The 22181-nt window shown below is 44.7% G+C and overlaps 2 protein-coding genes and 1 pseudogene across 3 annotated transcripts in view; 2 read left to right on the top strand and 1 right to left on the bottom strand.

Moving 5' to 3' along the window:
• The window catches only part of ANO3 (anoctamin 3), a 190083-nt gene extending 187111 nt beyond the window's left edge, over positions 1-2972 (top strand). For both annotated transcript variants that reach the window (XM_036427099.2, XM_036427101.2), the window contains one exon: positions 650-2972. In XM_036427099.2, the coding sequence (XP_036282992.1) occupies positions 650-832 (183 nt within the window). In that variant the 3' untranslated portion in view covers positions 833-2972. The remainder of the gene's footprint in view (positions 1-649) is intronic.
• A 4693-nt stretch (positions 2973-7665) lies between these two features.
• On the top strand, positions 7666-9575 carry LOC118713158 (annotated as a pseudogene).
• Positions 9576-12954: 3379 nt separating this feature from the next.
• Positions 12955-22181, bottom strand: part of SLC5A12 (solute carrier family 5 member 12) — a 32770-nt gene continuing 23543 nt past the window's right edge. The window contains exons 11-15 of the mRNA XM_036427926.2: positions 21135-21221; positions 18551-18717; positions 16919-17022; positions 15729-15856; positions 12955-13390 (exon numbers count right to left, since the gene is read on the bottom strand). Coding sequence (XP_036283819.1) covers positions 13238-13390; positions 15729-15856; positions 16919-17022; positions 18551-18717; positions 21135-21221 — 639 coding nt within the window. The 3' untranslated portion in view covers positions 12955-13237. The remainder of the gene's footprint in view (positions 13391-15728; positions 15857-16918; positions 17023-18550; positions 18718-21134; positions 21222-22181) is intronic.

The raw sequence follows: 22181 nt of genomic DNA, 5'->3' as shown, positions 1-22181 counted from the left end.
CCACTGAGCCAAACCAGCTGGAACTACATCTGTGCTAACCACAGCATATTGCCTTTTGATTTTTGCTCCTGATTTTTATATATAATACTTAGTCAGTCTTCATTTTAATATATATTTATCATAGAATGATTGTGCAACAGACATAAAAATTTTTAAAGCTGTTATAATGATAGAGAACTTAGGAGAGTAAAAGCTCTGAAAAATGCAAATGCTCAAGTTTGAGTCTAATCCCAGCATTACAGGCAGACTGTATTCTCTCAGTCTGTAGGCTGTGGATTGCCATCCATGGGACATGGGTATTCCCTGGATGTGATCTTTTTCATCTATGTATGACAATGCATATTATAATAGCATTGCATTGTGTGTACATATTTTATATAAAAGAATTTAAGATTCATTCAATGTTTAAAAGGTGATATCAACACGTGGCAGTGAAAAGGGAAAATAAATTGGTTTCCTTTTAGTATCTATGGGATATAAGGCAACAGTAGTATTCCCAATGTAATTTTTAAAATATTAATATTCTAGATGATACATGAGTTTTGATACTTGATTGTAAGGCAAATGCAACATTGCTCATGATTTTTCTGATTTATCGTTGGTATTTCAGAATCTCTGAAAATTGTACTTTTCCTCCTTCAATTTACAGCACCTTGTGTTCGGCATCAAGTCATTCATCGCATACCTGATTCCAGATGTACCGAAGAACCTTTATGACCGAATACGACGGGAAAAGTACTTAGTCCAAGAAATGATGTATGAAGCTGAGCTAGAGCATTTGCAGCAACAGCGAAGAAAAAGTGGTCACCCTGTTCACCATGAATGGCCTTAGTAGATACCTATTGCCAAGTGGGGGCAATGCCGTCAGTGGGAAAGATAGCAACTGATAGTGGGAGCTAGGAAGAAAGCATTCCTGCCAAAACGGGTTTCTAATATCATGATTGGAAATGCATCAGAGCCATCTCTTGGATTAAGAATATCCAAGCTTCCAGGGAAAATAAAAAGATGACTCAGGACATTAACAATGATTAAGTTGACACTGTAGGAAGCCAGGATCTAATTCTCAGAAGAAGCCTCAGGGAATTGTGTGTTTGGAGACCTCCACCTTCCACCAGCGTAATCCAAAAGGGTGATGGTGAGGTTTCCAGAGACAGATTTCCATGTAAATGCTCACAAGCCAAGCATGACTTAAAGTATTGTGTGGCTTTTGCTCACATGCTAATCTGATATTGGAACCTTAGCTTGAGTTGAGATACTCCTAAGAAATGACTAAGATCATTGTTGCCTTTGTTGCCAGAAGTCCATGTCCCTTCAGTTTACAGGCTCACAAGAATGTCCCCTGTTTCTTGCTGAGATTATGGATCTGGGCCACAGGAAATTTATGCTGCTCTACATTGACTATGCAGTTGAGGAGTTGCTCATCATCTTTGATTGTTGAACCAAAAATCTGAAATTCTAAAAAGAATACCATTCATTGAAATAACATTCTATTCAAATCTGTCCTATCACTGGCAAAACCAGATGCACTAGATTTCTTTTTTACAAAATGCCAAATATGGATGTTTATTCTCATATCATTTAGAATAATACTAATTCATATTTAACCATGGAAGGTTATTTTATCGTATATTTAATTTCCCCTTTCTGATTTATTACATCAACTTTCACAGAATAATTGGAAATGCTGTAAATATTTTGGTTTTCCTTGTACCTTTGCACCTTGACAATATGTAATGCAAGTTAGTTTATGCAGCTTTGAGACCAGTTTCATCGTACATCATTGTGACTTGTTATTCAGGAAAACAGAAGCCAGATGCTTTGCAACTCTATGCTTTTCCAACAATATGCACTCTTGCTCACGAGCTAATGAAAACAATGCATGAATATAAATTTATATTATTTGTAAAAATGGCACACATATTTTTGAGTTTTACTCTCTTTTCATTACTAAAGGGAGTTTTCTGATATTATTTCTTTGATAGATTGATTTGGTTTATTTTTGAAAACTCTAGAAACAAAGGCAAATTAATTGTGACAGAGTTGCTTTGTGGTAGAGTTGCTCTTTCAGTGTCAACTCTGTATCAGTGACTGTAACTGCTCACAGATGGATGAAGTAGGAAGGATGGGACATTGAACTTCAGAATTTCTGGTGAAGGTATAAGCTATGGGGGTAGGGAGAGAAGAAAAAGAAGAGTTGAATTAAGGAAATGCATGGTAGAATTCAAGATACTTTTTCTTGCAAATCAGTCAAATCTAATCTCAGTTTTACTTCCCTGGGAATGAGGTGAGGAATAATACATACATATTTATAAATACACATGATTATTATTATTATTTGTCCAATTAATTTTTGTTCAATTAAACAAAACACAATATTTTCCAAAAGTAATAAAGGCCAAATTAAGCACAATGGAAATAAAGCTATATTGTATATGCTAGGTTTTCTCTAGTAAGAAAATTATTAAGTTTCTCTTACTAGACAACTATTTTTATATTTCTCTAACACTAAAAAATGACGTTTTCTTCTTTCCTCTGGGGAAAAGCTGATAAATAATAGTTGCTGGTTGGTTGGTTGGTTGGTTTTTGACAAAAATGTTCACTTCCTTACTTGTCTTCTGATTTGGAGCAAGAGCAAGTGCCTCAGATTCTAAATGTCCTTCACATGTCCTTGGCCACATGGTACTCTTCCATTCAGATTCCACAGATGTTCTGTTTCTGCCGCCTGGTTAGCAGCATATAGCTCCACAACTACACAAAGGAGTTTTAAACTCCTCCATTGTCATAGCATCTGCATTTCCTCTTTCTTAGTAATGTATACACATGCCTGAGGAAAAACACTTTCTATGCTTGTTAAGGACATAATTGTCTTTTCCAAGTTAGTGATACATGACAAGACATTTATTTTATAGTAGAGCAAAGAATATTAATAGACATGCCATTACGAATTCTTCTCTTTCTGGGATATATATATATATATATATATATATATATATATATCAATTAACAATTGCTTAGGCATATATATATATATTGTGGTATGTATGTGTGTGTGTATGTATATATATATATATATATATATATATATACCACAATATATATATATATGCCTAAGCAATTGTTATGATGGAATGACTGGTCTCTATAACATGTACTGACCACCATGGGGCAGATGCTCAATGCAGGATCTGCCCTCACCCTGCAGGCCCTGATCACCTGATTGGGGGGAGGTCCCGGGCTAGGATGGGGAACCAGGGATGGGTGGCAGTGGATGTGGGCATCTAGGGAAGGAGAGTGAGAGGTGAGAAGCCGGGGGGAACCTGATCACTGGCCAGGCATAGGGACCACACCTGTGCACAGTTTTTATGCACTGGGCCTCTAGTTTTTATATAAACACCATAAAAGTTTAAAATCACATTGATTGGCTAGAGAGAAAATATAAGAGATAAAAAGGTATCTATATATATAAAAATAAAGTAACCAGTACGCCAGAATGACCAGAACAACTAGTTGCCATGATGCCCACTATAGCCAAAGAACTGGCCTGATCAGGGGATGGGGCCAACTGGCCAACCTCTCATGGCCCTTCCCCCTAGCCAGCCCTGCCCCTGATCAGACTCTCCTATCCTGATTGAGGGTGGGATGGCTGGCCAACTCTCCTTGTCCTTCCCCCAGCTGGCCCCACCCTCAATGGGCCCCCACTACACCAATCAGCCCACAGCCCCTCACCCTGGCTAACCCGGCCTTTGATTCCCCCCCCCCCTCCCCGCCATCCCAATAGGGGGTGGAGACAATTGCCAACCTCCTGTAGCCCTTCCCCCCACTTGTCCCCACCTCAGGTCCCCACCACACCTATCATTCTGTGGTCCCTCCCTCCAGCCAGCTCCACCCACAATCAGCCCCCCCCCCCCCCCCACACACACACACACTCTGATCAGGGGCAGGGCCAGTCAGTCAACCACCCATGGCCCCTCCCCTAGGCCTCTGGCCCCTGATCAGCTCCCCCCACCTCATTCCGGGGAAGACTGGCAGGCCCACTGCCCCCAGCCCCTCCCCATGGCCAGCTCCATCCCCATCAGTCCCCACCACCCTGATCAGCCTGTGGCTCCTCCCCCAGCCAACTCCACTCCCAATCAATCTCCCAGGCCTCCACACACCAATTGGGAGTGGGGCCTGCCAGCCAATCACCCACAGCCCATTCCCACTGTCTGCCAGGTCCTGATTGGGCCCTGGTCAAGGCAGGCCAGCCAACCAACCTCCTGCAGCCCCTCCCCCCACCCAGCCCTACCTCAGATCAGCCCCCTCACCCCATCAGGGACAGGGACAGCTGTCCAACTGCCTTCAGTCCCTCTCCCCAGCTGGCCCCACCCCTAAGGGGACCCCACAACCCTGATTGGTCTGTGCTCTCTCCCCGCAGCTAGCTCGGCCCCCTATCGCCCCCCCCCCCACTCTTATCAGGGGCACAGCCAGCCTGCCCACCACCCATGGCCCCTCCCCCAGGCCACTGGCTTCCAATCAGCTCCCCCATCCCATTCAGGGGTGGATTGGCTGGCCCACTGCTCACTGCCCCTCCCCATAGCCAGCCCCATCCTGGATCAGCTCCCACCAACCTGATCAGCCTGCAGCCCCTCCCCAGCCACCTCTGCTCTCAGTCAGCCCCCTCCCCCCCCTACACACACACCAATTGGGGATGGGGCCCTCAAGCCAATCACCCACAGCCCCTCCCCAAAACTGACCAGGCCCTGATTAAACCCTGATGGGGGCAGGCTGGCTGGCCAACCTCCTGCCTTCTCTTCCTCTCAACAGGCCCTGCCCTGATCTGCCCAGATTGGGGCCAGGCCTGCCAGACCTCATTCATGAAGGGCCTCTAGTAAATATAACTCATTGATTTAGAAAATGCCTTTTCTGATCTATTTTAAAATGATGGAAAATTAGAGAAACAATGAAAAAGTATCTGGAATTTTCCCTTTGTGAAACAATGCAGTAAAAATCTAGCCTATGCCTTCATCATGGTTGACACGTTGACAATCCTGCCAGTATGTTAGTTATAGACCAACTCTGCTTTAGTTGAGAGAAATGTTTTATATCATGGTTTTCATATGAATACAAATTATTTCTCAAAGATTTATATAGCACACACACACTTCTCAGGAATTCTGTATTACATGAATGCTGCTTATATATTTTCCTATTCTAAATTGTTGTCTTCTCAAGGAAATAATTACAAATATGCATGCATCAACCTTGACAACTTGTTCAAAGCCCAAGTGCTTTCACAGTATTGTGTGTGGAAATTCATTGTGATTATAACAGAAACCATTTGTAATTGTCTGAGCCTGTGCATGCGCTTTTAGAGAAAATGCTGCTGAGTGACTGCATGGGGTACTACTTCCAAGTGCTGCACATTCTCCTAAAACAGCTCTCAGCACAATCAATTGTAAAATGGAATGAAAAGGAATCTTTCTCACTCAATAAATTATCATGTGATATTTTTTCCTATGATTTTCATGTCAAATTTAATTCTACTTGCTCTCTATATAGTAAGTTGGGATTTGTTGAGTGTATATGGGGAGAGGGGATTTTTTCATTCTTTAGCTCTGCAAGGCAGTAGCTTCTTATTCTTGCAAGCCCTTTATTCCACTCTTAAAAACTTTGTCTTTGGATAAATTCATTATCATCAAGACACTCTGCCCATGAAAATGCAGTGTAGTATACTGATCCTCATAAAAGAATCAATTTATTTTATGTGTGCTAGAAACAGACGGGAGAGAAAGCTTGCTTAGTTCTTACAAGGGTAACAATGCTTCTTTTTCACACTTGGGCTGGCTGTACTCATTTAATCATCAAAATCTCTTCAGGACAGGAATTTTAGCACAGATATAGCTCCAGCTAAGGGACCAGGGCATGCATGTAAGGGCACCTGATGGCGAATGGGGAACCAGGGGTGAGTGGCAGGGATGCGGGAAGCACCAGGCCAAGGCCCCCACTCCGCAGGCTGCCCCCACACAGAAAATGACCCTAGGTGGGGGTGGAGCTGGCAAGCAATCAGGATCAACCAACCTTTCAGTCCCTTCCCCTGGCCATCAGGTACTGATCACCAGATGGCAAAAGGGGAATTGGGTTGGGTGTGGTGAGGATTGGGCCTGCTCTGGGTAGACGGGGAAGATGGCCCTGATCACAGGCCAGGCCTGTGCATGAATTTCATGCGCTGAGCCTCTAGTAAGTATATATTATTGTTAACCATGACACATTTCTTCCAAACTCTCATAAGATATTTGAAAGCCAATTTAAGGGAGTGTTTGTCTGTTAAAATAAACTGACTCAGTTTTTAAGCTAGTGTCTTTGGGTAAGTGTTCTGGAAAATAGTGAACAAGAAAGGTACATAAACCTTAATAATGTTGACTTCAAATTAGTCAATGCTCACTTCTCTACACATTCTGACTGACTATATTTTACTGTTATAAATAAGAAATTTAGGAATTGCTCATGTATGGTTTTTACATGACAGTTATAGTAGGACATTAAATCAATACATTATATGTGATTATTTTTAGCTTTTTAATGTGTCAAGTCAGATTCTGTAATTGGGAGTTAATTGAATGATGTGAACAGCTTTGTAAACATTTGATTTAAACTGTAAAAATCAAAACGGATATATTGCTGTTTCTGGAAATTTCTGAGGACAAGAAGGACAAGGTAATTGTCGGCTTATCACAGGCTGCCAAAAACCATATATTCCCTTCCCATTCTCCCGCCATTCCCTAGCTTGTCATGCATTCTTTCCAAAAATTGGGACTTTTTTAGAACGCTGAGGGACGCGGGACAAATTGTTAGAAATCAGGACTGTCTCACCAAAAGCGGGACATCTGGTCACCTTATTTTTAAATAATTTCATACTCCATTGGGCTGCAGTTGGCGAGATGGCGGCTGCAGCCGCTGGGCCTGGGGAGGAGGGGGAGACTCCCCAGAGTGGCCCAAGGCCGAGGCTCTGAGGCTCCGAGGCTCCGGAGCAAGAAGGCACCTGGGATGCTGAAGCTTTACTAAAGCCTCTCTAAGGAGGAGGCGACGGGGCACACCCAGGGGTCTGACCCCCTGGACCCGACAGATCTCAATGGGGCACACTTCGACCCAGAAGTGTATCTGGCCAAGTTGCGTAGAGAACGTAAGGTAACCAGATGTCCCGCTTTTGGCGGGACAGTCCCGATTTTTAACAATTTGTCCCGCATCCCGCGGCGTTTTAAAAAAGATTTTAAAAAAAGATTCTTTCCAAAAATTGGAATTTTTTTAAAACGCCACGGGACGCGGGACAAATTGTTCAATCTTTCCAAAAATCGGGAATTTAAAAAAATATATATATATTTTTATTGATTTTTTATGGAGAGGAAGAGAGAGAAAGAGGGACAGAGAGCTAGAAACATAGATGAGAGAGAAACATTGGCCAGCTGCCTCCTGCACACCCCCTACTGGGGATGTGTCCGCAACCAAGGTACATGCCCTTGACCAGAATCAAACCTGGGACCTTTCAGTCCGAAGGCCAAAGCTCTATCCACTGACCAAACCAGTTTCAGCAAATCGAGACTTTTTTTAAAAGAAAAGGTGGGACAAATTGTTAAAAATCGGGACTGTCCCGCCAAAAGCGGGACGAGTGTTCACTTTTAAGGGCAGGCGATGCGCTACCAGGGCCTTTTAGGGGTAGGCGATGCACTACCAGGACGTTTGCTCACTTTTAGGGGCAAGCGATGCGCTACCAGGCGATGCGCTACCTGTGCCATCCAGGATGACTGCCAGCTCATCACAGCTCGCCTGGCCCAGCAGCTATGGGAGGGTGGCTCCGGTGCCTCTGAGCAGGCGGAGTGCGTGGAGCTGCCGCTGGCTCTGGGCGAGCCCTCGGAGGAGCTGCGTGAGGTGTTCCTGGCTCATGCCCGAGGGCTGCTGGAGGAAGAGCTGAGAAGCCTGGAGGCAGAGCTGGGGCCCTTGGCTCCTGCCCCCGATGTGTTAGAATTTACCAACCATGGCGGCAGGTAGTGGCTTTGTGGATGGCCTCTGCCAACTGGCTGCAGCTTATCAGGAGCTGTTTGCGGCCCAGGGCCCAGCAGGTGCGGAGAAGCTGGCAGCCTTTGCCCAGGAGCTGGGCGCCTGCTCCTTTGCCCTGGTGGAGAGACAGCTGGTGCGGGAGCAAGGTGGCATCAACAACTCAACAACTCGCTGCTGGTGCGGGCACTAGACCGCTTCCACTGGCACTTGCGAGCACCTGGGGCTCTGCTTGCTGCTGCCGGGCTGGCTGATACTGCCAGAGAGTTCGTGGAGCGATTAGCCTGGGCCACCACTTGCAGGGCCTGTGGGCGGCCTTCCTAGGCTGCCTAACCTAACCGATGTGCGGCAGGCGCTGGCTGTACTTTGCTTGGCTAGGAAGGAAGGCCCTGGCCTGGTCGAGTTGCTGGCCAATGTGGCCAGCTCCATCCTGAGCCACATGAAGGCCTCGCTGGCTGCTGTACCCCTCTTCACTGCCAAGGAGAAGGCCACCATCTCCTACATTCTTACCCTCACTGACGAACAGTTTCTGGTGCAGTCACCAGGGACACCTGGGAGCACACTGTGTGCAGAGGCCAGGGAGAGGGCACGGGGGCGACTGCTGACACTCTAGGTTAGGGGTGTCGAACTCAATCAGAGAAGGGGCCAAAATCTAAAATCCAGCCTATATCGCGGGCCGAATGGTTTACTGAACAGTCATAAACTGTCATTCTGATGGAAACACAGCGGAGTGCAGTGATGACAGCGCGGTGCGGGTCACATTGCAAGGCCTGGCGGGACGGATTTGGCCCGCGGGCCTTGTGTTTGACACATGTGCTCTAGGTGAAGGTGCAGGGCCTGGTCAAATCACTGATGTTGCGCAAGATCGTGGAGACATGGGGCTGGCTCAGTACCCTGGAGCCGTGGAACTTCATGAAGCGGATGGTGGAGGACATGACAGCTATTGACCTGCAGGTGGGGCTCCTGTACGAAGAGGGTGTTCACAAGGCCCAGAGCAAGAAGACCTTCTCCGTGGACAGCAGCTCCAGGCAGCAGAGCCACTATGCACCCAGCTACACACCTAGTGCCCCAGTGGACACCAACCTCTTGAGCAACATCCAGAAACTGTTCTCTGAGCTTACTGACGTGTGCAGCCCTGTTGAGTTCAACAAGGGGTCGTTGCTGACCGGCATCACCAAGATCAGCATGAAGACGCTGCTGGAGTGTGTGTGGCCGTGCACCTTTGGGCACTTTGGGCTGCAGCAGGGGCAGGTGGGCTGCCACTTCCTGCAGCTCTACCTGTGGCACTTTGTGGCTAACGAGGAGCTTGTGCACCTGCTGCTGGACGAGGTGGTGGCCTCTGCCGCCCTTCGATGCCCGGACCCTGTGCCCAAGGAGCCCAGTGTAGTCAAGGTCATCTGCGAGCGCAGCTAGGCCAGGTTGTTGTCATGCACAGGCTTGCCAGCTGCCCAAACCCGCGCACCCCAGACCTCCAGACCCCCTGGCCCTCTCCTCTTACCTCAAGACCCCAAAATAAAGATGTGCTATCTCCTCAAAAAAAAAAAAAATCATAGCATATACACACACACACACACACACACACACACTAGAGGCCCATGTACGACTACGACACTCATGCACTGGAAGGGGGCTCCCTCAGCCCGGCCTGCACCCTCTCATAGCCCATGACCCCATGAGGGATGTCCACCTGCTGCCTTAAGCCTGCTCCCCAGAGTGGGCTTAAGCTGGCAGGTGGACATCCCCCTAGGGGCCCTTAGTGCTGTGGCAGAAGTGGGAGAGGCTCCCGCCATTGCCTCTGTGCTCACAGCCATGAGCCTGGATTCTGGCTGAGCATCTGTCTCCCTGGTGGTCATTGCACATCATAGCGACTGGTTGTTCTGCCATTCAGTTGATTTGCATATTAGGATTTTATTATATAGGATGCTCATTCTATAGGTACTTTTCCTAAAATTGACTACTTCTATAAATACTAGATGCTCAGTGCATGAATTCATGCATGAGTGGGGTCTAGCTGGCCTGGTACCAATCAGCGGATCAGGGCTGGGCCTGTCTGGAGGAAGTGATGGTGGGAGGTTGGCCAGGCTGGCTGTGTGGAGGGGATGAGGGTGATGGGTCAGCCCCACCCCCGAAAGGGATGGGGAGGTGATCAGGGGTCAGAATCTGGGGGAGGAGCTGCAGGAGGTTGGCTGCCAGCCCCTCCCCAATTGGTGTGGAGGGAACTGATTAGGAGCAGAGCTAACTGGGGGAGAGGCTGCAGGCTAAATAGGGTGGTGGAATGTGATTGGGGGTGGGGCTAGCTGTGAGGAGGGGCTGTAGGTGGTGGGCCAACTATCCCCACCCCCCAAATAGGTTGAAGGGGGCTGATCGAGGGACAGTGGCTGGAGGGAGGGGCACAGGCGTTGGACAGCTGACCCTGTACCTGATCAGGCTGGGGGGGTCGGGTGGATAACTGGGGTAAAACCATGCAGGGGGAGTGGCTGCAGGAGGTTGACCAGATGACCCTGTCCCCTAATGGGATATGGGGGTGAGGGCCAGTCAGGGTTGTGTAAGCCCATCGATGGTGGGATTAGCCACAGGGAGAGGTTGTTGGAGGTTGGACAGCTGCCCCAATCTTGATGGGGTGGAACAGACTGATCAGGAGTGGGGCTAGATGGGGGGAGGGGCTACAGGAGGTTGGCCAGCCAGCCCCACCAACTATAGGGGTAGGGGGCAATCAGCGGTGGGGTTGGCTGGGGGGAAGAGACATGGGGGAGTTGGCTGGCTGCCCCACCTTTGATGGGGTAGAAGTGGGGCCAGCCAGGTGGAGGGGCTGTGGGAGATTGGGGTGGGAGAGGGAGAGGCCAATCAGGGGCAAAGCTAGCTGGGGGAAGCAGCCATGGGTAAGGGAGAGGGAGTAGTTGGCTGGCCATTTCTCCCTCAATGGGGTAGGAGAGGCTGATCAGGGGCAGGGCTGGCCAGGGGAGGGGCTGAGGGCCTAAGGAGGTGGTGGGGGCCCAGCAGGGGTGGGGCAGGCCAGGTGGAAGGGCTGCAGGAGGTTGGCCAGTCAGCCCCTTATTGGGGTGGGGGGCTTTTAGGGGTGGGGCCAGCTTGGAGGGGGAGAGAATCTGCAGAGGTGATGGCTGGCAGACCCCATCCTTGGATCTGGCCAGTTCACTGGCCATATTGAGCATCATAGCAACCAGTCGTACCGATCATTATGGCACTATGGTCTTTGGCTTTTTATATATATAGACTAGAGGTCTAGTGCATGAGTTCATGCAAGGTTGGAGTTCAGCCGGCCAGGCCCCAGTCAAGGCAGTTCGGGCTGGATAAGTCAGGAGGAAAAGATGGTTGGAGGTTGGCCAGCTGCCCCACACAGATCAGGGCCAAATCAGGGCCCCAGATCAAGGCTGGGCTGGTTAGGGGAAGAGGTCATAGGTGGTTGGCTGGTGGGCCCTGCCCCTGTTTAGGTTTGGGGGTCCAATTGGGGGCAGAACCAGCCATGGGGAGGGGCTGAAGGAGGTGAAATGGCAGGGCCCACCCCCAAATGTGATGGTGGTGGTGCTGATTAGAGGCCAGTGGCTTGGGGGTGGGGCTGTGGGTGGTTTGCGAGCCAGCCCTGCCTCTGATTGGGGTGGGAGGATGATCAGGAGTGAAGTCAGCCAGAAGGATGGGTGGAAGGCTGATCAGGGTGGTAGGGACCCACTGGGGAAGTGGCCAGCTTGGGGAGAGGGGCTGCAGGAGGTTGGCCACCAATCCTCGCCTCCTATTGGGGTGTGAGGTTGTGATCAGGGGTGGGACGGCCTGGGGTGGGGATGTTGGCCTATTGTGGTGTGGAAGGCTGATCTGTGGCACAGCTGGCTGGGAGAAATGGAGGGGGCATTTGACTGACAGACCCCAGTCTTGATATGGGTGGGAGAATCAGATCAGGGGCAGGCCGGCAAGGAGGAGGGACTGTGAAGTTGGCTGCTGGCCCCACCCTCTGATTGGGCCAGTTCGCTGGCCATAGTGGGCATTAGAAAGACTGGTTGTTAGGTTATTATGGCCATTAAGGTTATTATGGCCATTATAGTAGCTGCCTTTATATATATATATATATATATATATATATATATATATATATATATATATATCCATATACTGAAAATTAACAAGTATTTATAAATTATTTGCTAGAGTTCAACCATTAAGATATTTGCTTCTACTACCCTCACCTGATGGAACACATTGAGCTTGCATGCATGAGCAGAATGAGAAGGATATAAAAACTGTGGGCAGGTTATTTTGCATCAAAGAAATACCTAAGGCTAGTGAAAGCTCTGGGCTGGTAAACTATTTATAAGGTTCTTTTACACAATACTGTTCTAACAATTTCCTATTGGACATTTCTTCTTTAGCTCTGGAGAAAGACTTACACTTCTTATTGAGCACAGAGTCAATTTTTCATTGCAAGGTGGTAAAAAAAGAAAAGAAAGAAAAAAAGTAAAAAAAAAAAAAAAATACTACATTGAATACCTAAAGGGAGAAGGATATCTATAATTGCCTTCACTAGCCAGGCATTCTAGTGTCACCTGTGCTGAGCACAGTTGTTTGAAGGCTTGGTCAGGACAGCTGTAGGAGCAGGCATCACTGGAAGAGGACTTAAAAATATGAGTGTGGCAGGGGTGCTAATAGCAGCTATAAGTTGCACCTGAAGCTACAGGATGGAGGTATATGAAATGTGTCTGTGTATATGTGACTTGTGGGGGTTCAGTCTGTGTATATGTGACTTATGGGGGTTCAGGTGGCTGTCATTCTCTTGTTTTATCACCTGAGACAGAGAAGCATTTAATACGCATATCCCCTTCCTCATTCTGCCTGTAAATTACAAGATATTTGATGGTTAAAAATCTACCAAGAAAAGGGACGTTTAATATTCACAAAGCAAACAGAATGATTTCTTGTACAATGATTAAATCCAGTCTCACTTTATTCAAGAAGGATGTCTCCTGGGCACTTAAGGCGTGGTTGTTTTTTCTCACCTGAAAGTTTGGGTCTTCCAAAGAATATCCCAGGAAATGGTCATTGTATTTGAGGTTATAAATAAGTTATAAATAGACAGTAGGCACCCTTTTCTTCTAGCAATGGCAACTACACAAGTCTACTAACCAATAAGCAAAAAGCATGGGGACTATGTATGCCTACGCGTGTGTATGTGCGTGTTTGTGTGCACACGCATGCACGTGTTGCCTTAGAAATGGGTAATCTTCTCAAATGCCACATTGTCATAGCTTTTGCCCTTGGAATTGCAGCTTGGACCGCGGACCAGGCTTTTTCTTCTGAGTCCGTTCTGTAAGACCATTTCAGTTCCTTGTTTCCTGGTGCTGCCATTCTCAAGGGTTTCCTGCGGAAAGGGGAAAGACACATATTAGTGAAATCATCTTGATGTATTCCAAAGTAAATCAAGGGACTTGGGCCTCCCCTATCAAAAATAAAAATAAAATAAAAATGATATGTATTGGTAAATACAAAAGTAGCACAATTAACTGACCCAAGGCACTTTCTAATTGATAACTTTGATGCCTCAATCCACGTAGGTACCTATTTCTAATGATGATAAAATAAAAAAGAATAATTTAGTGAGCATTTACAATATGTCATGTGTTGTGTGGAGAAAAAAAATATATATATATATATAACTTATTAAGCAAACCTGTGATATAGTGGCATTACTTCCTAAGGAGAGAGAACCTGTGTCTCTGATTCTCTGATAGTGGTATGGTGAGGGCGTAACTGGGTACCTGTATACAGATGCTCCTATACAGAGGCTGCTCGATGATACTCTTTGGCTGTGGAACCTAATAGTGACATGCTACATGCTCCGTCCCATTCTCAACTCAGCCTCGAGGCAGGATTTATCATTTATTTCAAGAAAATCTTGCCCGGGAAGATAAATATGTAAACTACTCGATAACTTGATTCTTTCTCTCTAGAACTTATTCATAATCCTCTTATCCAAACAATATTCTGCTCAACCAGCTGCTTCCTCAGCTGAATAGGTTTTCTTCCCATTTGTAACCCCTGTCTAGATGGTGCACTCCTTACTGAAGTAGCATTCAGCTCAGCTTTTCTTCATGGACATGTTATTACCTTGTTTGGGGGAAAGTGGCACCTTAGGTGATATGATAAGGGTAAGGAGTTCCCTTCCTAGAATGCTGAAAGAATGAAGTGTCTGGGTCTGAAAGGATGATAATAAACTCTATCTAAAAAGGGGAGAAATACAACATGCCTGCCATTAGTAAAGCTAAAAGGACAGACACATATAAGACCAGCCATAAACATAATGGGAAACATTGCTCCCCCTAAGGTTCTGCACTTGTCAAATGCCATAACTCTCTAGTGATTAATGTTTGTTAGCCAACGCTGCTGCAGACAGCTTTGTTTTCATTCCTGCTTCCCTTCAACCCCTCCCGGAATCCTTCAGCAGCAACCCAAACCAAAAATGCATGCCAATCTCTCTTCTTATTGAGGGTGGCATTCCCTGGTTCCCCTGGAATGTCCCCCACTCTTGCTACATCAAGTCAGTAAGTCTAATTTGGTCTAAACACAGTCCTTGGACTTTGGATGATGTGACCCCCGTTAGTACCTGGACAGTGTCTCTAGCCCTGCGTGGCCAAAATACATTGCTCAGTGGGGTGAGAGAGTGGGGAGACTTTGTGAATCCTTCTGCTGCTTCTCTAACCTAAGAAGTGCCCCCAATAACTCTTACTTTATGTTCACGCTCCATGGAACGAGAGATGTTTGTGCCCAGGTTGTGCTGCACAGCCCACCCCAGTTCTAAGATAAAAGCTGAAGTCCAGAGAGGTTATTTTACCCAAGGACAATAAGGCATGGAACCAGGGTTAAACCCAGGCCTGACTTCCAAGCCCATACTTTTCACTACTATATGAGACAGTGCTCCTATTTTATTCCTTTTCTGGCATTCATTTATATATTTTTCCTACAATTCACCCTCAGAAAAGTTCAAAGGAATTTTGGAAATAGATCACTTGCAAAGACAACAATTTAGACCAGAGACATATTTAGCTACAACACAATTACTTGCTTAAAAGCTAATTGGGTGAATCCTAGCTGGTTTGGCTCAGTGGATAGAATGTCAGCCTGTGGACAGAAGGGTCTCAGTTCAATTCCAGTCAAGAGAATATGCCTGGGTTATGGGCTCAATTCCCAGTAGGGGATGTGCAGGAAGTGGCCAATCAATGATTCTCTCTCATCATTGATATTTTTATCTATCTCTCCCTCTCCCTCCCTCTCTAGTCAATAAAAACCCTATATAATAAAGACATAGTACGCAAATTGTCCCCTCAACCAGGAGTTGTCTAGGAGTTTGACAAGGGGGCAGGGCCAGCTGGGGTAAGGGAGGGATGTACCAGTTGCAGCCAGGGGGCGGCGGGGGGGGGGGGGGGGGGGGCAGAAGGCAGGCAGCCAGCAGTCGCTAGGGACCCTACCAGTGCACACATTTCATGTATTGGTCTCTAGTAAATAAATAAAAGCTGTAAAAAAAAAAAAAAAAAAAAAAAAAGTTAATTGGCTGAGATAACTGAAGTTGAGCCCCAGATTTCTTCAGGTCCTGACACTCACTGTGTTCCCTCCCCACACCCACCTGTGCAGATGGTTTAAATGGGAAAAGGGAATCCCTTTGAGCCAGTGTCTATTTTCCAGAAGCTCAAACATCAGCTCACCTGCTCTGTCCCACCATCATGCTGTACTCCACACCAGCACAATGTTTTATATTCATTAGACCAAAAGCAAAATAGGTTGCAGACAGGTCTGATTAGCATTGGTTGAATGTCTTTGCCACTCTGGTGACCTATAAATGAAAGGACAGATGGATGAGGTGGTTGTACCCTTCCAGGACTTCCTTTGAGGACGGAGGCATCATCAACTTGAGAAGCAGGATGTGACTTAGTGTAAGGTAAACTCAGGCCTGACTAGTTAATAGACAGACATTAGTCACATTAGTCACTCAAAGTGGTCGGAGTTGGTTTTTAAACATCTATTCAATACAAGCTGTCAGGTCAGGCAAGCTCCTGGCTATAGAGTTAAACAGAGAGAATACATTTATGTTAAAATAGTTATTATGGAAAACTCTACTACTAGTACCCTTTATATGCCAGCAGAAGGGATAGCAGAAATTACATAATTTCTTTCTTTAGGAAAGCTCTCAGTTTTGAACCAAATCAGTACATATGGAAGATATTTGTAAGTATACTAGTGGCCCGGTGCACAAAATTCATGCACTCAAGGGGGAGGATGATGTCCCAGCCTGGCCTGTGCTCTGTCATAGTGCAGGAGCCCCAGGATGCATTTCCCCAAAGAGGTAGGCCCTGCCCATCCACCCAGGGCTCCTTGATGGATTGCCTGAAAGAGGTAGGAAGAGCCAGAGGAGACCTGCAGATCCCAGGGCAGGTGAGGTGGAGGCCTGCGGACCCCTCTGGGTGGGCCCACAGTGGAGGCCTCCCTCTGTGTGAACCTGCCTAACCTCTGCTGCGGCCCTGCCCCCATTTTTGACACTGCAAGGCTCTACCCACCCGTGCCTGCTATGCATGCTGCCTGTTGAGCGATTTTGACATTATGGCATCCTGGATAATTTGCATATTCCTCTATTATTATACAGGATGTTATATATTGCTAATCATATATATGTTACATACAGTATATGAATCATTATTAATTATATGTATTAATAATATATGTAAAAAGAGATTTTTTTGCATGTTAGTCTGGAGATAGATATATCTCTCTAGGAAGAGGGGATTTTTGTGGTGGATCCAAAATCACACCAGTTAGCCAGCCACTAAGACCATCGATGCATGAAACTGGACCCTAGCCTGGGGTCCTTGGCCCCAAAGAGAAGCCCCAGGTACCCAACCTGTGAGGAAGCTGATGATTACTCCAGCAGCAATGCATCCCAGGCAGCCCACTGCACTGTAGTAAAGGTAGGAGATTGAATACCAGGAGTCAGCAATCGGAGGCCTGTGGAGGAAGGACAACAGCATGTCAGTAGTTCTGTGGGTTCTGAAGTTACCATTCACAGGGACTTAGAGAGAACTGCTGAGGGTTCATTTTAAGGCCTGGCATCGCTCAAAACCCAAAAGCTTAACTTTTTGCCATTTGATTATTTAAAAACAAAACAAAACAAAACAACAACTCAAAGCTAGACAAGTTGTGCTTTGTATCCCTTCTATCCCGGGATTACAAATATTTCCACTGAATTACGATTACAATGAGAACTATGCCTTCCATTTTTTTTTTTGGTATTATTTATTCTTCAGACATCTACTAAACCCAGATTTAGTGCCAGAAATTATCACAGGCACTGAAGATTAAAAGATGAGCAAGCCACGGTCAGTATACAGGAATTAACAATCATGAGCGGCAGTGCCTTGGTGGAATAGACACAGAGGATTCTGGGAGCATTAGAAAGGGTATAAAACCCAGGCTGATGTGTGAAATGACACCGTAGGTTATTTTTAAAGAATGGGTAAGAGTTAACTAAGGAAAGAAAAGAGGACCCTATAAGCATAGGCAGGAAGAAAGAAACAACATGGTAGACCTGGGAACTATAAATATTGCTTGTCCATAAGGTTTGTGGAGAGAATAGCTGTAAACTAGATGACACTCAGAGGCAAATGCCAGCAAGATAATGGAGTTCTCATACATTATATAGAAAGGACCACCTCCTCAGGAGCGCAGTTAGATGTGAGAATGCACACTTACTAGAGCCAGGTACAGTGCTCCTGGCTCATTCTCTCTCCCTCTCTCTCATTCTCTCTCACTGTATATAGATAGATAGATGACATATAGATAAATAAATGATAGCTAGAACTTAATAGACAGATATAATTTAATATAGAGATATAAATGTAATGTGATTTAATATTGTTTAATCCTATCAAAGTCCCAGTAAATTATTACCTTCTCTAAGGACTGTGGGAAATCAAGACATGACAAGTTACTAACTTGTGCAGCACGGATAAATCATAAAACAAAAATCCAAACACAGATATTTCTGATTTCAAAGTCCATGGTCCTCTCCCAGCATTACATTATCTCCTGTATTTTGATATTTTGAAACACGTGTCCCAGCTAGAAATAGATAATACAACCCTTTGCTAAGCCCTGTACAGTTTGAGTTAGAAACTATAAGTTTTCAGCATTGCTCCCGTCTCAGTATGTCCACAATCATTCTCCACCTTGCCCACAAACCTATTCTACTCAGAGCATTTATTCTTTTAAAAATACATCTATGATCTTTACATTCTACTTTCAAACTTTTCACTATTTTTTTCTAATTTGCACTCACTTCAGCTAACCCTTCTGCCACCTTTACTGTTCTACACTGGAATGTAGAACACTGGATATCTACAGAAATCATGGGTATCAATGCTGCATGCTGCTCAGGGGAGTCTCGCAGGAAAGAAATATTGGTCTTGTCTTGCTCCTTCTTTTAACATGATGACCCACCCTCTGGGATTTACCTCTGCCCTTGAAGTCACCATACCTGCTGGATAGCACTGAAGGCACTAACACCGTCACATTTGATGGGACGCACTGGTTTGTCGATAAAGGCAAGGGCCATGTCTTGGAGGCTGGTGCGGGATAAATGAAGCCCCCAATGGCCACCCAAAATGCCAAGGTGATTCCAGTCAGAAGGCCACCTAGTGCACCCTTGATGAAGCAAAGGAAAAGTTAATGGCAAAGCCATATGAACACATAATGAGGTGAGGAATACTGTGCCTTGGAGATTCTGGCTTTCCACCTCAAATCTTAGCCACACATTCTGGAAATAGCATGCTCAAACTGCCTTCCTTCCAACTCCCTCGACACCACTTTATTTAGAAATAACTTATTCCTTAAGTGAAAACACTGGATAATTTTATAGAGATTATTGTATTTCGATTCCTTTCAGGAATTTGCTTCTCTCCATTTGGCTTCTTCCTCTCATTTAACACTCACTTAAAAAAACTGTTGAAACCTCAGTTCCCAGTAGCTGAGTTTCAGAAGTTTTGGAAAACTTCAGATAATGGAGACAGTTGAAGTAATTTATCATTAATAGTCATTATGAGCTAGAATACAGAAGCTCCATTCCCATAGGCTCTTCCAAGAGTTCCTGGCAGAGTCTCTGACTCCCAGATTTGCAGTGTTGAGTCTAAGTTCTAGCATGTGTATTTACTAGCCCTTTCATTGCAGGGTTATATTTCTTGCTAAACAGTGAAAAGTCTTTTCTTTTCTTTTTTTCATAAAGGAGACAGTTGAGCCAAGACCAATGCCCCTGGAAAATAAAAATCTGGGTGCCCCTGGCTCTCCTGGATAGCTCAGTCTTCTCTGCGAGAGAAAGCAACTGGCCTGTTTCTCTATTTATTCAAAATAAAGCTACTCCAATAACCTCATTGAAATGTTCCTTTCACCATAATTTAAGAAAACTAAAGCAATGCATACCATTTGGATAGTTGTGCTTTGGTCTGACTAGAGGTCTGCAATTTTTTATTATAAAAAGCTAGCTAATAGCCTTTTAGGCTTTGAGGACCATGTAGGACTGTCACAACGACTGGCTTCTGCTACTTGGCATAAAACCAGCCACAGACAATATGCAAACAAAGGAGACTGGCTGTGTTCTGGTAAAATTCATGGGCACTGGAGTGGAAATTTTATGTAATAATCATGTGTCATGAGACATTCTTCTTTTTATTTCCTTCCAACAATTTAAACATGTCAAGTCATTTTTAGCTTGCAAGCCACACCAAAAATGGGAAGATGGCTGAATCTGGCTTGAAAAGTGCAGCTTGCTGAGGCCTAGAAGGCCTACCAGTATAGGGTGAATGGACTTCAATAGAAAGTTCAACCCTGGCTGTCTTGAAAGCCATGCTGAGAAGAAGTCTGAGGTTGCATCCACATTCTGTGGAGAGAGAGCCAGTATTGATTGATAGGATCCACCATGGCCAATGGCGAGGTGAGAGGTGATACAAATTTGTAGTCATTATTATTTTTTATCTAGAACAAGGTAGTTTTCCCAACTAAATAGAAGGACCACAATTATCTAACATACACAACAAATGAATGTTTAGAATGCATTGAAGTGTTATATGGCTAGTTATTAGTTCTTTTGTGGCTAAGAAATTGCTTTTCTGCCTCTGTCTTTCCAAGGACATAGCTATCCTTGTTAACATCGATATCAGAAAAGTTGATGAAAACAAAGTGTCTTCTGATAAGACTGCAGGGGAAGTAGTACAGATTCCTAAATGTTCCTTCCTGTCTACTTTCTTTACCTATCCTCATAAGATTTATCTAGAATAATTGTCAGGAGGCCACAAAGATCTAATTAGGTATACCATGTGATCAGGCTTTTTTGAACACCCCACAATATATTAAAAATATGCATAGAGTCAGGTTTTCTGCAGACTTTCTAAAACTTCATGTGTCATGAGACATATATATATATATATAAATATGTGAATGACAATCATAAACAGTAAAATGCTAGCTTGATAATATTATATTTAAAATATGTTAAAATATTTTTAAATTTTAAATATTTTATATTACTTTTCCAAATAAATGTTCATTTTGAATTATACTTACTACACAGTCATCCAACCAATATTTACTTAAGACAACCTACTAGTTTGTCAGCTAGCCAAAACAAGAAGATTCAGCTCTCAGGGTATGCATAGCTCTTCTCTTCTTAAATTAGTTCATTAACTTAAATTAGTTATAATTTAGGTACAAATATAGAAAACATTTATATATATAGTAGGTCCTCAGGTTATGTCGGAGATCTCTGCCTACTGTGTGACATAACGCAATTTTCGCTGTAAGTCGGAACCCACCTACATATTTTTTTTTAAATAATCAGCTTTGAGGCCATGAAATTTTATATTTTAGGACCATCTCTTTCTTTCTTTGTTTTCTGCTTCTAAAATGGGTTCACTGAAGTCAGAGATAGGAGGGCTCAGGTTTTGTTTAGCTCCATGGAAAGAAGCCACTGTGTTATATGTGTGTGTGTGTGTGTGTGTGTGTTTTGTTTTTCCTGGCAAAGACAAATTACCAGGATAACTTGAGAGAAGAGAGAAGTGCAGGATCCTTACCTTCCAGTTCACAAAAGGAAACACGATCCCCAAGGTGAACAAGCCCAGCATCGGCCCCCCACACATGCCGTGGATGCTGAGAGCAGCCTGTGGAGAAAGTACATCAAAATCATGACTTCATGAGCCACGTGCTATTCATTAATCACATGCTTTCTGAAAATAATTTCTCCCATTTGGACTCAATGATAAACATTGTGAAAAAAATAAAAATAGAGACATAAGTCATAGGAATATCTTTACTGATACAGCTCCTAGGGCAATGGAAACTAAGGAGAAAATAAACAAATGGGACTACATAAAAATAAAAAGCTTCTGAACAGTAAAAGAAACGATCAACAAAACAACAAGAAAGCCCACTGTATGGGTGAACATATTCACCAATGTTATCTCCAATAAGGGTTTAATCTCCAAACTTTATAGGAAAATCATACAACTTAACAAAAAGAAGGTAAACAATCCAATCAAAAATTGGCAAAAGACCTAAACAGACCATTTCAGAAGAGGACATACAGAAGGCCAGGAGACATACGAAAACATGCTCAAAGTGACTAATCATCTGAGAGATGCAAATAAAAACAACAATGAGGTATCATCTCACATCTATAAGAATGGCTATCATCAACAAATCAGCAAATGACAAGTGCTGGTGAGGATGCAGAAAAAATGAACCATCGTGCACTATTGGTGGGAATGCAGACTGGTGCAGCCACTTTGGAGAACAGTACGGGGTTTCATCAAAAAGTTAAAAATGGAACTCCCATTTGAGCCAGTGATCCCATTTCTAGGAATATATCCCAAGAAACTAGAAACACCAATCAGAAAGGATAAATGCATCCCTATGTTCATAAGAACACAATTTACAATAGCTTAGATTTGGAAACAGCCTAAGTGCCCATCAGCAGATGAGTGGATTAAAAAACTGTGGTATATCTACACAATGGAATACCACGCTGCTAAAAAAAAAAAAGAAGGAACTTTTACCATTTGCAATAATATGGATGGAACTGGAGAGCATTGTGCTAAGTGAAATAAGCCAGACACAGGAAG

The sequence above is a fragment of the Pipistrellus kuhlii genome, unplaced genomic scaffold (assembly GCF_014108245.1).
Source record: "Pipistrellus kuhlii isolate mPipKuh1 unplaced genomic scaffold, mPipKuh1.p scaffold_m20_p_9, whole genome shotgun sequence".
NCBI classification, from domain to species: domain Eukaryota; kingdom Metazoa; phylum Chordata; class Mammalia; order Chiroptera; family Vespertilionidae; genus Pipistrellus; species Pipistrellus kuhlii.
This window is presented reverse-complemented; position numbering and strand designations above follow the sequence as displayed.